This window comes from Trachurus trachurus (genome assembly GCF_905171665.1).
Source record: "Trachurus trachurus genome assembly, chromosome: 14".
In the NCBI taxonomy this organism is placed as follows: domain Eukaryota; kingdom Metazoa; phylum Chordata; class Actinopteri; order Carangiformes; family Carangidae; genus Trachurus; species Trachurus trachurus.
In genome coordinates this window covers 10,972,543-10,988,665 of record NC_139903.1, presented here as the reverse complement: position 1 = coordinate 10,988,665, position 16,123 = coordinate 10,972,543, and the positions used below count along the sequence as shown (strand labels likewise).

Here is a 16,123-nt window from a genome sequence, read left to right as displayed (position 1 = left end):
CTTGATTCTCATGTGTAGCCTATAACATTCACAGTTTTATTTTATTTGTTCATTCTATTTAGTTAGTTAGTTAGTTAGTTAGTTAGTTAGTTAGTTAGTTAGTTAGTTAGAGAGGGGAAAAAAGATTAAGAACATCTTGACTTCAATGTGGGAAGCCGCGTAGTCAAAAACGGAAGTGGGCAGGAGTGAAGCCTCTTGTTTCCGTCTCTCTTCTTTGATTGTCGGTCAGGTGACGTTTCTTCGGCGCGCTCGTGACGTACGTTCACTTCCTGGTTCTGCTGAAAACACGTGTAGTGTCTTGTTTTCATGTGTTTGTCGTGGTCTCCTGCGAGGAATAGCAGCGGCACAACTTTAAGGAAAATACCGATAAATGTCACCGCCGGGTCCGCACAGCAGAGGTTCATGCAGCCGCTTCGTTTGTGGCGCCAAGAGGATTCAGTCTCCTGTCATTTTCTAGCAATAACAGACCATCACTACTATCTCCCGCGGTGCCACGATGACAGGGGTGCGTAGATCACTAAGATATACAAAGCCAATTGCCGCTGTTGAAGGTTTATCAACCGGGAGCCAAAGTGTCCGAGTCCCTCCAGATAATGTAGAGAAAACATCCTCGGTGGGAGAGACAAGGGAGGATGAAGAAGCAGAAAGGTAAGGATGCCTAACACATGGCACTACACTGACCCAGCCCCTCTGGTAGCAGGAGGAGGAAGCTGCCTTCAAAGCTTTTATTTTGTTTATTTAGATCCCCATTAGCTTTTGCCACGCCTGGGATCTTTTCATCGTAATAAATGACAAATACAAACCATTAACACACAACACATTAATACATAAAAACAAAAATACATACAGAAAACACATACCTACTTAATACATACACATACAAAACAAAACATCCAAGACAAACACTTTTGTACATTGAATCACTACACAACAAGGATGCCAGGACCCAATTTACAAATATAGGCTACTAATGGTCAAAACTGCGATCAAAATAATAATCTCTTAGTTTCATTTTAAAACTAACCATGTTTCTTTGTTGTATAACATAATTCGGAAGGGCATTCCACTCCTTCATAGCTCAAGTGAAGTCTGACTTCTCTCATGTGTAATTGTGTGTCTTTGCAGTGATTCAGGGGACAGCCTGTTCATAACTCAGAAACCAGTACCTGAGGCTGTGAGGTCAGCAGGACGGCGTCGCTACAACATACTGAGGTCAGACCCATCATCATCACCAAGAGATCTGGATCTGGATCTGGATGAAAGTGCAGATGAGTTTTCATCCTCCGACTCCGCTGAAGAAGCCAAACCCAAGAGAAGGAGTGGAAAGAGAGAACAGTTGCCTAGGTTCAATTTCTCCTTCCTCAGAGCGACAGAGAAAAGAACGAAGACCAGGAGAGGTTTATTAACTGTAGATCGTAATACATCGCTTCATGTAAGGACAACCAGTACTTCAATATGCATTTATTTGGCTGTATATTTTTTATAAACCTTTAACTAGTGTTAATGTTATCTGGCACTAAAGTCTTCCTTTTTTCTACAGACTCATATAATGGGAGGCTTCTTTCTAAATGTCAAAGAGCTGTCTGAGGGCCGTCAGCAAGGGGATGATTCTCACTGGTCATTACCAACAGTCGACAAGGACGGAGAAGACATATCTCCACTGTCAGAGTGAGTAATCAGGCTCATTTGAAGTCACATGTGCAGTATAATTGTATTTTGAAAGAGCAGCCCAGGTCCATCACCACCACCTCCACCCCCAACTATGGATAAGTGTCTTATCTTCCATGTGTTTAGCATGATGTTAAACATAATTTAAAGAGGAACTATGCAAGATTTACACCTTAATTAAGTAGTTTTAGAGTAATTGTGATGGTTAAATGACGTCTCTTGGCCGAAAACCAACCTTGCAAGATCAGTACCTCCGACCCGGTCTCCGAAATCTCATCTTGCATGAAACATGAACTGCTTTACAGCACTACGACAAAAACACGCCCTGTAATCCGCAATCTCTTGTTAACGTCACCCACCCATGGATGATCTTATAATAGATCCATGCACCCACCTCGGTAGACATCGCTCCATGGATTGCCTTCTCGCTGGCTTTGTTGAAAACAATTGCACATGGCTCATAGCTGTGAGTTTTTATGACAATGAAAATATGCACGCCGAAAGTGTAGGCGGAGCTCCGCAGAGGAAAAACAGCGAAAAAGACCGGCATAGTTCCCCTTTAATAGTTTTCTTAACTATCACAATGCTCCAACAGCCTGCCTGAACATCTGATAATGACCAAGTGTTGTTGTCTTTCAATGCTGTTTGTTTATTTTTATAGCTATCTTTTAACAATTCCCTTCATTATATATCTTTTGTCTTTCTTTCTTTTTAATTTTGAGCTGTTTTTGAGAGAGTATGTGAGTCACTTGCAGGTCACTTTTTATACAGGATGCTATAAAAGACTGGTTGAATGGTAATAAAACGCATCTATTTCATTACAGTGGAGAAGACAGTGGGTCAGAAAGTGAAGACATGAAAGTGGTGGTAAGTGCTCAGTTAAAACAAACAAGAATGAATGGATCTCAGTACAGTACTCATTAGTGTTAACTCATTCTCTGCATGTGTGTGTCATCTCCCAGGAAAGGTCGCGTTTTGTCGGACCTTCAAAGTGTTCACAACCCTGGTGCATGAAATCAAGTAGTGGCAGCCAAGAGAGACAAAAGAAAACAACGGATCAAGCACCAGCTAAGGCATCCACTGCGACAAGGGACAGAAACACTGCGGCCCGAACCGAGACATCAAGGACTAATAGACGATTTACCAGAGGAAATTTAAACATTGTTTTACAGGAAAGACAAAATGAGAAAAAGCAGTGTGATGATAGTGATGCTACTGTTTGTGAGGCGCTCGAACAGGGACCTCCACAGGCACGGGAACGTCCAGGGGAACACACGCTCGATGGCAGAGATGCTTCCCCACTTAGAACAGAGCCTCAAGCTGATGTTTTCCACACGGACGATCTGTTGCACACAGGGCAGCAGGAGGAGGAGGAAGAGGACGTACCTGACAGCCAAGGTCTTCTCCACAGTCTCCCAGACCTCATAATTGACATTAATTATAAGAGGCTACAATATGAACCCAGGGTGAAGAGGAAGAAGAAAAAGGCAAAAGGAGTTCATGGAGGTGTAGAGGGAGAAAAGGGCCAGAGTCAGGAAGAGCCAGAGGGTCGGACTCGGCACGCCGCAGCGTCTGTGAGTTTGGAGACAGAAGAGATTCCCAGTCTGTCTGAGGATAATCCAGCAGAGCCCCCGGCACCACAGACCAGTGACGAGCCCGAGCCTAATGAAGGAAATTCGTCACATGATGATGACATCCCACTGAGAGAGGGGGAGAGCCACAGTCCTGATTCAAAACTACTGAAAAAGAAGTCGGCAGCAGACAACGGTGGAGAGGAGCGGGACGGAAACGTAGAATCTGATGTTGGATTGGAGAGCGATTCTCTGCTTCCAGTGATGTGTGATGTGGTGAATGACAACAAAGAGGAGAAAAAGAAAAAGAGGGAAAGAAATGATAAGGGTGAAGAGGGGATTGAGCTGTTACCGTTGAGCACCGTTTCAGAACCAGCTAGTGATGTTGTTGAGACACAGGGGAAAAAGAAAAAGAGGAAAAAAGAAAAGATGGTTGTAAATGTGGAGGAACCGGAGGAAGCTGTGAATGTGACCTCGGATCAGTTAGAAGCTTCTGGAGAAAGATTAGAAAATGACAAGAAAAGAAAAAAGAAAAAGAAGCAGATGTCAGCTTCTCATGACGATGTTCAAGTTGGAGGTGAGGACGGTGCAGATGTGGGCTCGCCTCATGATGTAGCCTTGGAGGAAAGTACAGAACAGTCAATGAAGAGGAAGAAAAAGAAAAAAAAGAGGGAAAGAAATGGAGAGGGTGAAGAGGTCATTGAGCAGTTGCAGTTGAGCACCGTTTCAGAACCAGCTAGTGATGATGTTGAGACACGGGGGAAAAAGAAAAAGAGGAAAAAAGAAAAGATGGTTGTAAATGTGGAGGAAGCGGAGGAAGCTGTGAATGTGACCTCGGATCGACCTCCGACATCAGAAGGAGCGTTAGAAGCTTCTGGAGAAAGATTAGAAAATCACAAGAAAAGAAAAAAGAAAAGGAAGCAGTTGTCAGCTTCTCACAATGATGTTCAAGTTGGGGGTGAGGACGGTGCAGATGTGGGCTCGCCTCATGATGTAACCTTGGAGGAAAGTACAGAACAGTCAATGAAGAGGAAGAAAAAGAGGGAAAGAAATGATGAGGGTGAAGAGGTCATTGAGCAGTTGCAGTTGAGCACAGTTTCAGAACCAGCTAGTGATGATGTTGAGACACGGGGGAAAAAGAAAAAGAGGAAAAAAGAAAAGATGGTTGTAAATGTGGAGGAAGCTGTGAATGTGACCTCAGATCAGTTAGAAGCTTCTGGAGAAAGTGACAAGAAAAGAAAAAAGAAAAAGAAGCAGATGTCAGTTTCTCATGATGGTGTCCAAGTTGGAGGTGAGGACGGTGCAGATGTGGGCTCGCCTCATGATGTAGCCTTGGAGGAAAGTACAGAACAGTCAATAAAGAAGAAGAAAAAGAAGAAGAAAAAGGAAAGTATCCCTGAAGAGGAGGATATTTCTAGCACTCCTGACAGAAGCAAAAAGGTTAACGGAGCTGGAGATTCCCAGACTACAGAGGAGGGCCCCAACGACCAAGATGCTGAAGTGGTGTCTAAGGAAAAGAAGAACAAGAAGAAGGAGAAAAAGAGTGAGATATTTCGCGAAAAAGTCTCGGAAGATGCTTTGACACAAACCGATGATTCAGTGTCTGTGCGGAAAAAGGAAAAAAAGAAGAGGACCTCTTCCTTCCTCGTTGCTGATGCCGAGGAAAAAGACGCTCAAACGCAAGACAAACAAAGCTCGACGTCTGTAGCTGCTCGTGTCTGGGATGCACAAAAGCTCGTTGTCAGCGGCGGCGATGTCGAGGCAGAATCAGCAGAAATCGCTGGAAATGTGGAGGCCTCTAACGACGACGGGTCCAGGAAGAAGAAAAGGAAGAGGGAGAAGTCTGTAGTGCAGGAGAGCGTGGAGCAAGATCACGAGCTGGATTTCAGAAAAACAAAGGAAATAAGTCTGAGCTCTTTGCCTGAAACCAACGACGCAGCGGTGAAGAAGAAAAAGAAGAAACGGAAGCGAAGCAATAGCGAGTCGGTGACCTCCATAGAAACATGTATAAGTTCATCTGAAGCAGCGTGTCGAACCGACGAGGCTGTGGAGTTAAAGAAAAAGAAGAAGAAGAAAAAAGAGTAGTCCAGCTGCTACTGATGATGCTGAATCAGAGGAAGCTGTGCAAAGAAGCTGTAGCTCACAAACAGTCGACTTTCTCTTCACCGTCTCCGGTAGCAGTTGATGTGAAAGAAAAGAAAAAGAAGAAAAAGGTCAAATCCACTGATGATGTGTTGCTTCAGACAGACTGAACGTGCCAAAATAAAAACACACAAAACCAAATACAAGGAAACTAATAAGCTAACAAGTGCTCCCAGCGTCAGGTCCAGCAGCACAAAGGACATTTCAGCGTGCCAGTAAGAACAAGTCCAAAAAGACCAAAGGGAAACCTCATAACCAAAATGTGCACTTCCTCAGTGATGGTTAGGCTGAACCTGCTGTTGAGAGAAGTTCTCCACAAACACAACCTACCTGTTTTTACCTGTTACAGCAAAAAAAATTATATGAGGCTGTTGATGTTTTTAAAAGACCTTCAAAGTGCCTTCAAAGTGAAAATGTGACTATGAGGTCGTGCAGCTTTCACACTGGATTTGTTTTGTATCAAAACATTTTATTTTATTTTATTGATGTTTTGAATTCAACTTAGTCAGATCATCTGACTCATATACAATGTGAACACCTAGCCTGCCACCTAATGGGCATTTGAGAAGAATTGAGATCTTCAGATTTTTCTGTTCTGTCAATAACTGCCAATAATGTCCTTCAACCTCTACGAACAGATGTAGTGTAGACCGTTTGTTATTTATACCTTAGAGAACATTTGTTTTAGTACTAAAAAGGGGCTGATGCAATATACTGGGATTCATACAGTAAGTGTAATAATTGCCATGATAGTATTGTGATGCAGATATTCAGTGCTGCACTTCATATTTTCATACTTTTTCACTGTAATGGTCACAGACTTTTCTTATTTGAGAGTAATTTGTTTGCCAGGCAAACCACGCAATAAAGTTTTAATTTTACTGATGGCACTGTTTGTTGTCTTCTGTAGTTATCATGGCATTGTCATTGTGGTTTCTTTTAGCTAAAATAATAGGTTTAAAGCTTTATATGATGTGAAATTCTATTTAAAAAACAAGGAAGGCACCGCTCAAACTTAACAGTTTTATTTTGAAGGTACTAACCGGAAGTTGTGCATCCCGTCATTTCTAGCTTCAACAGCCCGGCCGTAAATACAATAAAGCGTGGATGTTGTTTCAATGCAGTTTATTTTGGAAGTTTTTAACCGGAAATCAGTGGTTAACGTAGCGTGTGTGTGTTTGACGGCGATAGGTAAACAATGGGAGGAACCTTGTTATCCAGAGTTTGGGTTGCAACTCGAGATGTCGTGCACAACTCAGCGCATTTTACGCACAGTGACTGACCACAACAAGCCAGCGGGCACGTTACGTAAGCGCGCAGCCACAGCAGGCATTTAAACCGTGAGTGTGTGTGAAGCTCCAGCTAGAAAGTTTTCCCCCCCGTGCTGCCGAAAGCCCGTGTATGTGTTGTCGTGTGCGTGTGTGTGACAACGCGTCTCCTTCCGCTCTCCGCACACCTGTTTACTTCATCCAGACATGTCCTCGTACAACAACAGCGCGTGCTTTAGCGAAGCCACCAGAGTCGCTATTTTCGGGGGGACGCACGGGAACGAGATGTCAGGCGTGACGCTGGTGAACCTGTGGATGAAGAACAGCGCCGAGATCCAGAGGAAGAGGGTCGAGACCAAACCCTTCATCACCAACCCGAAGGCTGTGGAGAAGTGCACCAGATACGTGGACACGGACCTGAACCGAGCCTTCACCCCGGAGAACCTCAGGTAAATAAACACACCGACACAGATGATGCTGCTGCTGTTGTTGTTGTTGTTGTTGCTCCTACCTGTGGGACAAAGATGGAGTGGAAACTTTTTCATGCCACACATACATAACCATTGTGACATTGTCTCAACGTGGTGTCATTTATTTACATCGTGTTATTATTATGGCTGGTGTTTTTTTTTCTTTCTTTCACTGCTCTGTGTCCACTGTGGAAATGTGTTGGAAATATAATGACAGCGCAAATTATGTAACATTATTGACACATTTATTAACCTGTGTGTGCTCTGTCAGACAAATGAAGAAAAATATATCATTAGTGGGAAAAACGTGGAGGTGAAAACACCCCAGATAGATAGCAGCCTATAGCTATGTAATGAAAGGAAAGGTCATAAAGAGAAACAGGCGATATCTTGTAAATGAGCACTTTAATCTAGATTTCCCCACATTTAACAGGCTCGTGGACATTTCCATCACGCTGTCATTATCACAGGTAGGGGAGTGCATGTTTACCATCAGCCGTGCCCCCTCCACCACCACCAACACTAGCCCACCTCCCCTTTGCCAATACAGCAGAGCAGTTTGTCCCCTCCTCCCCCGGACTTCAGCTGACTGTCAGCCAGCAGGAAAAACGTGAGCGGAACGTGACCGAGCTGCAAATGCTTTAAGACGAAGAGATTTCTCTTCTTTTTTTTTATTCCTTCTATTTGGTGTGCACTATGGTGGAAATGAGGGTCTTACGCAAACGCTGGCTCATACATTCAGTGCGCATGAACACACACAACAGCCTATTTACTAATGTGGTTGGATAACAACAGCGTCTCCCACTATTCATAAATCATCACCAGAGAGCTGTAATAACATCCTCAAGGTTATTATACATGTGTGAGAGCTACTTAATGGGGAAATGGTTTATTGTCTTCTTACCATAATATTTATGAGATTTAAATTTGACCTTTTTCACTATATGTTGTAATTGATAATCCTGTTATGCATAATACTGTGTATAGGCTACTCACTCTGGTATACTTTAGTACAGTTTTGAGGTTCTTACTTGTACTCTACATGAGTACCTCACTTTACTACTAATCTACCTTTTCTTCCACCACATGTATCTGACAGGTTGCTTTGGTTAATTATCAGTTTGTGTTATTAAATAATAGAAATATGACCCATCTTCACACTATGATGTTTGTTAAAGATTCAAATATCAAACTGTACTGTGACTCTACAGTAATTAGCACCGCCTTGACCAATTACATCATTCAGTTCTTAATACATCAATAGTAATGATCTAGTTATGTAATAATATAATCCCGACATGGCCAATCTACATAATGAGTAATACATAAAGTACATTCTGTTGCTCTAATCTAAGTTATGAAAGAATTGGAATGCTTTTACTTGTGATGGGTTAGTCTCATTGTGTGGTGCTGCTGCTTTTCACTCAAGTGAATAAATTGAATATTTCTGACACTACTGGTGAGTATACACACAAGTGGCAGGGACTGTACGTAATAGTATTATAAGATTTAAATGCTGTATTTCATTGAGGTGGTAGGAGCTCAGTCGGCGTGGCTGAAGTTACAGTTTCTGCCACATCACGCAAATGTTTAATGATCCTTAGAAATCTTCTCAGCACTTGAGGCTTACAAACTGCTTGGCAACATATAAGAAGATTAACCACTTTGGAGACTCTTTCTAAAAACAGCCCGTGGTGTCCTTTTCTTGAGCTGAAATAGACAGACAGCCCCGCTATTTCTCATATTTACTATGTGTGTCTCTGTGTGTGTGTGTGCCCTCATAGTTGAAGTCAGTATTTTGGACTCCACTTTATCAGCTGTAGCTCACAACTGTGCTTGTGTACTGATGGTCAGACAATGGTAGATTGTTGCTGAAAATGGGGTCTAAAGAGCAGATGTGAGGGGAGGCGAGACAATATGTGCAGTAGAGGTACTATTCTACAGTAGCTTGGAGAATGTCCTAGACTAGTGGTTATTTTGAAATGCTTTGAAAGAGCTAAGAGAAAAAAAGGGACAGCTCCCATTCTCTGCTCATAGTGTGCAGAATGTCTGTCTGGGGGAGGAAAAAAAAAAAAAAAAAAAAGCAAGTTTAGCCTGGGGACAAAACAAAGTTCTCAAGGATCCCTTGTGCAGGCATGCATGGCTGAAAGAAAGTGGATTAAATTTCTTCTTCTTAACGCTCACAAAAGGAGGCCACTGTCCCTGTATCCCCGCACAGAGTTAATGGCTACTATGACTTTGAACCGTAGGAAATGAGGTCGTATCATGGTGATCATGGAGAGGTCATTAGCTGTTAGTAATGTTTCACTGGCGGTGCCGACACGTGAGGAGCGGTAAATGGAAACTATACATTCACCACAGTTAATCTGTTGAGTTGATTTATAGGTTGTATAGGTCAAAGAGAGCTTTTTTCTCCCCGTGGTCAGTGGTTCAGTGAAAGTGTTACAGGGCATGTAGGGCAGAGAGACACCCTGGTGTAAATCATTAACATGCTTCATCATTGTTCCTTCAGCTGAATTGTCTGATAAGATCTGAATGTGCCGGTGTCTGATTGCTTTCTCATATGTGCGGGTGTGTGTGTGTGTCTGTGTATGTGTGTGTCCGTGTGTGTGTGTGTGTGTCTGTGTGTGTGTGTGTCCTGCAGTGCCCCAGGAGGAGATGACTTGCCCTATGAGGTCCAGAGAGCCCAGGAGATCAACAGGATATTTGGACCCAAAGGGAGCCCAGAGGCCTATGATGTCATCTTTGACCTCCACAACACGACATCCAACATGGGCTGCACTCTGATTCTGGAAAGCTCCAAAGACCACTTTAATCTGCAGATGATGAACTACATCAAGGTGACAGCCTGGAGGATGTGGGAGGTTTTGAAAGTTATGGCGCAAACACACTTCCAGCAGTCAATCTGCAACATTAGCTGCCCTGCTGACCTGCTGTCACACTTGCAGATAGCCAAAATAAAATTTAAGGTGGATTTTTATCACTAAACATCAGTGGAAATACATGGAATATATGTTTTTTTCTGCAAATATGTTATACACAGCACAGTTTGGGGTACATGCAGACACTTATCTTTACAAAAGGAATGACACTTCCCCGTGTCTCCAGTTTCCCCTCACTTCTAGTGAGTCAATGTTTTCCTAAGATGAGGTCCGTCTGGAGAAACTCAGTTAACCTATGTAAACAGTTGAATCATCAGTTTACCTTTAGGTGTCGGACCAGGTCATTTAAAGGATCAACCATCCAAATACACAAGGAGGATTCCTGCTTCCCTCCATTCTCTTCATAACATATGCTATTAGTGCAGTTATCCTCTTATCACCTCTTTCCCTTTGACATGAAACAAATGAGAGCAGAGCAGCACCAGGTAACAGAAGAGGAACCAAAAGTAACACACTCAGACGTTACTGTGAGCAACAGGTCAAAAGAACTGTGTTCACAGCTTTTAGAAACACAAAGTTCTGCACAGAGACACACCACAGACAACAGACAGACTTCAGGAATCAGCCCAGTGTACTATTACCAGACCTCAGTTGTTCAGTGACTAATGTCTCGGCCTTGTGTTCGATAACGAAGAGAACTTTTAGTTTTCTGCCCAACTTTCCAGCATGAGCAGACAATCATTCTTTGGTTCGGAAACTCTCTGTAATGATTTTTGGACTTGTTTCTTGAACAAACCTGTCTTTGTGTAAAGGGAAGATCCAGTGGGAAATCATCCTTCAAATCTACCCTGATAAATCACAGTCTCAGGCTCAGAAAATCACTTGTGTGAATAAAGATGTATTTTTCCATTGGCAGCTCTGAGAGCCGACCAACCTGCTCTTGATTCATGCACATTGTCACTGTGTTCGTCATTGTGTGTCTGTGTGAGTGTGTGTCACATTTGTTCTGAAGTGAGCTGTTGCAGATTTAATTTTCCGTTCTATCAAGCAGAGCCTTGAAGCAGTCACTCACAGTTTGGTGTGTTTGAGACAGTTGGCAGGTGGCAGCATGTGACTGTGTTAAGGTGCCGCTGAGATCTTCCTCTCAGATCTTGTTCTTGTTGTGTTTTTGCGTTACAGAAAGCCATCGCTCCAGCCAGTTGTCTTGTTCTGCTGAATGAACATCCTCTTCTGAAATATTCCACTTCACGGTCTGTGGCCAAGCACCCTGTGGGTGAGTCTCTCATGTCCAGCCAAATGTGTCCGAAGACATCAGCGGGGGCAGGGTTAGGGTTTAATGGGGGTGCGGGTAGGAATTCGGTGTGGGGTCAACGGGGACACAGTTTGAATGAGGGGCAGGGGTTGTATTTTTACAAAATACATGCAGACTTAAGAACTACTACACTGGTAGACTAGTTACATGGTCATTCACTGTAAAGAAGGGATGACAGACAAACTCCTTTAAATATTTAAAAAGAATATGAAAATGCAAATAGCTGCTATTTATAGACATGGACAGAATATATCAAAATTATCACCAGTAGTCTGTTTTCTCTTTGTGATGATTTCCATTTGTGTGATGGTGGCACAGTGGTAAAGTTGTTAGCACTGTCACCTCAAGAAGGTTCTTGGTGGTGACTCTAAATTCCCTGTAGGTGTGAATGTGAGTGTGTATGCTCTGTTTGTCTCTGTATGTTGATCTTGTGATAGACTATTGACCTGTCCAGGGTGTACCCCGCCCACGCCCTATGTTAGCTGAGATTTACTCCAGCAACCCTGCATTAATAAGCAGAAGGCTATAAACAATGGATTTGTTTGACTGACTTTCCAATAATAAATGTGAAAACACTTAAAGGGATACTTCACCCAAAATCAATAATTCACCAATTTTCTACTCACCGTCATGCCAAGGAAGGGTTTGGAGAACTTTCTGACTTATCGAAGCGCTTTTGGAGTTCCAGGGGGGGTCCGGCTGGCAACGGATTTTCATATAATGGCGGCGGATAGAGCTCACTTTTGAATTGTCCAAAACACACAAATGCGCATGCACGACATTTGCTGTGAGATGTTCATTCATCGTTGTAAACCATTGGATGTATGATGTAATCACGGAAGAACATCTCGCAGCAAAGAGATCTAATTATTTTTTTCCGAGCAACTTTTTCATGTTGCGGCTTCAGGACACTTGGGTCAGTACGGACGAGCAGTATGGAGGTATTTGGATATTTGGATGTTTCATAGTGTGTGTTTTGGATGATTCAAAAGTGAGTCTATATATATATAGTTCTATATTATATGAAAATCCGTTGCCAGTCGGACCCCCCCTGGAACTCCATAAGCGTTTTGATAACTCCAAAAGTTCTCCAAATCCTTCCTTGGCATGACGGTGAATAGAAAATTGATGAATTATCGATTTTGGGTGAAGTATCCCTTTAACACAGATGCCTCTTCTCCTGGAGCCCTGAGCCTGTATCCACTTATACCCATTCAATACTGTATCAACAGTAATCAGCCACCTACCACTCATCACCCTCTGGCTGTGAATGGGGGCATATCAATCAGTTTCAGGGGCTCACGCCACTCATCTAACCTAAACCCCTGAACAACTGACATATTGTGTTATGTAATATTTAAGATTATGCGTGTTAATTTGTCATGTGATTGGTTGTTTGACTGCAGGTCTGGAAGTGGGTCCTCAGCCTCAAGGTGTACTGAGGAGTAATATCTTCGAAGCTATGAGGGTGATACTGAAACATGCTCTGGATTTCATTGAACTGTTTAATGAAGGTAAGACAGAGATCCCAGATCAGCTTAAAACTGAAGCTGTAACATACCACATGCACAGTATGTGGCCGCATTGTAAGATTGTAAAGGAGTATGCAAAAGCAGTTGAAACTGAAGCCCATTATTCTAAAAGTTTTGTATAAAATGTTCTCTAGACTTATATTATGATTCATAATGTGTTATGCAATGGAAAAGTAAGTTGTTTACAGTCTGTCTTCCTGCTTATCAGCATCATTGTGACAGGAAACATTTTGTGACAAAGTGTCCAAGGGTGTTTGTCTGATTCATGCAGATGTACATCCACTCAGATCTCTAAATTTATCTGCATCTGGCTCATCACGCCTCCGCTCTCTTCCCTAAGGCACAGCACCGTGTTCGCAGTGATGAGGTGCTAGGCAGCTCTTCCTTCCCCCTTTTTTTACGTAAACAAGCCGTGTGTGCCAAGTGTGAGTTGCAGTCTGTTGGTTTTCCCTGACTGGCCTGCTGCTGAATGGCCTGCTTGTTGGAAGTTGGTCAGCGTCCATGTCGTTAGAGTCTGGCTGCCAATGCTGTTGTAATCTTCTGTCGTGGGGCCACACTGGTGCCGATGAATGCTCTGGCACGGTGATGAATCGGTTCCTGCGTTTTGAAGCTGAGGCGCATGAAGAAATGACTCATTTAGCAATAACAGACATTGTTACAGTTCAATATGTGTCTGTCTGAAGAGCAACGGACAGATATAGAGTCAGTGGAAAAACCATGGTGACTTATCACAACATTTGTTCTTTGTAGCCTGCGCTGCTTCTTGCATATCAATGCGGCTCAGCGGTTTAACTTTGACAAGCTCATTTAAGCATCTACTTAGTTAATCTCTGAGCTCTGCCAACAGCCACTACACTTCCTGCTCAATTCAGGGGACTGCATCTAAGGTCACGTTGACACAGAACAGTAACATCCAGCTACCGTACTATAATTTAGTTAAATTAAATTTAGTTAATTAAAGTTATCAGTTTAATTAAAGTTATCAGTTTAATTAACAGCTGATTAGACTTAAAAGCACATACAGTAGAAGTATGAGTTAGAAGAGTGAGACACAACAGCAGTTTTCCTTTGTATCTATGTTAAACTGTACATAAAGAATATTATTATTATCATTATTATTATTTTTAAATCCATTACAACTTTTAATTATTGTGAATGAAACAAGGTACACCCTTACATAGGTGACAGCACATCACGTTGTCTTTACTCATTGCACATTACTCTTAAGGAATACTGCATGAGTTTTGCATATAGAGAAAATGACATTACACATTTTAACATTAGGTTGACCTCCTCAACACGCATAGAAGAGATTTACATAATCATAAGTTGCTGATTAGTGCTCTCCCAATCTGTTTCTGCTGAGCAGGAAGTGTATCGGAGCTACAGCTGATCACAATTCAGTGCTGCCGAAAAATTGACCATGCAATATCCTTTCAATGCTTGGATAATGTCTCTTTCACATATTACATGATAAGCTGGATATTCTAGCATAATTACAATACTGGAGATGTTCTTATCTGTGTGTTTTTCAGGCATGGAGTTCCCTCCCTGTACAGTGGAGGTTTTCCGGGTCTTAGAGAGGATCGACTATCCCAGAGATGCCAATGGAAACATCATCGCCATGGTGCACCCCAATCTGCAGGTAAATATTAGACCACCCCGGTTCGCACATGCTTTCACTCACTCAGTCATATTAGACCTTTTCACTCTGTAAATTTGAGTTATTATGAAAGAGGAAATGAGAAGTCTTTGGTGTCTTTATGAGAATATATTGTTTTAGTTTTAGCAACACGCTCAAGTTACTCTTCCTGTGGTTATTGCTCGTTGTTTCAGGACGGCGACTGGGAGCCGCTGAACCCTGGTGACCCTATGTTCCAAACGTTTGACGGAAAGACCATCCACTACCAAGGCTCCGGCGCTGTCTATCCCACTTTTATTAATGAGGCAGCCTATTATGAAAAACAACAGGCATTTGTAACCACTAGGCGAGAAACCTTGGTAGGAAGTGGCATCAGAAAAGCATGAAAACTGCTTTGTGAGGCTAACGGACGGTCGTTGATGTATGTTAGCCACTGCAACAATCTGTGTGTAGATTTTTGCACTTTGTTCTGTTAGAAACTGAACAGACTCTCCTCACATAATGACTAGATACCATCTTTTACACACTGATTAAATTTTTTTATGCTTTTACTATCAGAAAATCACTTAACTATGCAAAGAATATTTGTGGAGACTTTGTGAAAGTCTTTGATCTGAAGACTGGTATATTGTGGTAAGCATTTACGATACTGCTCTTATTTAAAATATATATATTTACATTACATCAACTAAGTTTTTTATAATATTAAAGGCCAGGCCTAATCATTGGTGGCTTCTGAATCATGATACAACACTCCTTTAAGTTTGCTACTGCTGCTCAGGAAGGCCATTGAGGATCATAACCTGCAACCTTTGACCCAAAACTGTAGTTGTTTGTCTTCCTCTGAAAATATATTTGTAACATCTATAGCAGGGTGTTCGTGGCCTTTGATACTACCTACCTGTAACTCTAGTGGTTGCATCTGTGGTGCTGTCCTGTTGTTGCCTTAATGGGAATTTCTGACAAAAGTGCACAGCAAACATTGAGAGGAATTTGTAGATTATATGTGTTGAATAACAAGATATTATTTTGATAAGAAATGGTATATGTCCGAACGGGATGCAGTTTGAAACGTGTTTTATAATAATATATTTGTGTCTCTATTTTGATATACTTGTACTGTATGTGTGGTTTTAAGTAATGTATAGGACTTGTTGAATCATGGGAAAGCATATGTACTTTCTAATGTTTTTACGTTGTTGTTGTCTCCACGTGTGTCACTGTGGTCTTACAGTAATTCATTTTTCATTCAGCAATATTTTTGGTAGCACCATTTATATGATTAGTGAAGCTCACTGTCATTGAGGTCCTGTGGAAATGATCCAATCAATAAATATAGTACTATGCTACACTGTGCTATTTCATTACATGCAGACGGGGAGCCCTCCTGTGTTTCTGTGGCTCTTCGTGCTCGTTCTGTTACATGTAGTGTAGCGGCTGCAGCCACAAGAGGGCGTCACACAAACACTAATCCACATCCTCCACTTGTGACTCATGCTGCTGTAGCAGACAGTACAGTGGACTGGCCAGATGCAAACCGTCAGTTATTTTGCTCATCATCAGCCTGTCACTGGTGCAGTGCATGTCAGTGCACTGTGGCCAGTAATGCAGTCATTTCAAGGAATTTAACTATTTC

At 42.3% G+C, this 16,123-nt stretch overlaps 2 protein-coding genes across 3 annotated transcripts; both read left to right on the top strand.

The window, feature by feature from the left end:
* Positions 1-218: 218 nt before the first annotated feature.
* On the top strand, positions 219-6,074 carry pho (phoenix). 2 transcript variants are annotated; one of them, XM_083985935.1, is made up of 6 exons: positions 219-648; positions 1,126-1,432; positions 1,541-1,668; positions 2,493-2,535; positions 2,631-3,816; positions 4,531-6,074. In XM_083985935.1, exons 1-6 carry the CDS (start codon positions 497-499, stop codon positions 5,322-5,324), a joined length of 2,610 nt encoding a protein of 869 aa, XP_083842061.1. In that variant the 5' UTR covers positions 219-496; the 3' UTR covers positions 5,325-6,074. The 2 variants fall into 2 exon arrangements, with proteins under 2 accessions (XP_083842061.1, XP_083842060.1); XM_083985934.1 differs by having other exon boundaries at positions 2,631-6,074.
* Positions 6,075-6,471: 397 nt separating this feature from the next.
* On the top strand, positions 6,472-15,806 carry aspa (aspartoacylase). Its single transcript, XM_083986558.1, has 6 exons — positions 6,472-7,098; positions 9,764-9,959; positions 11,181-11,274; positions 12,720-12,827; positions 14,381-14,490; positions 14,682-15,806. The coding sequence occupies exons 1-6, from the start codon at positions 6,857-6,859 to the stop codon at positions 14,871-14,873; spliced, it is 942 nt and encodes a 313-aa protein (XP_083842684.1). The 5' UTR covers positions 6,472-6,856; the 3' UTR covers positions 14,874-15,806.
* Positions 15,807-16,123: the final 317 nt, after the last annotated feature.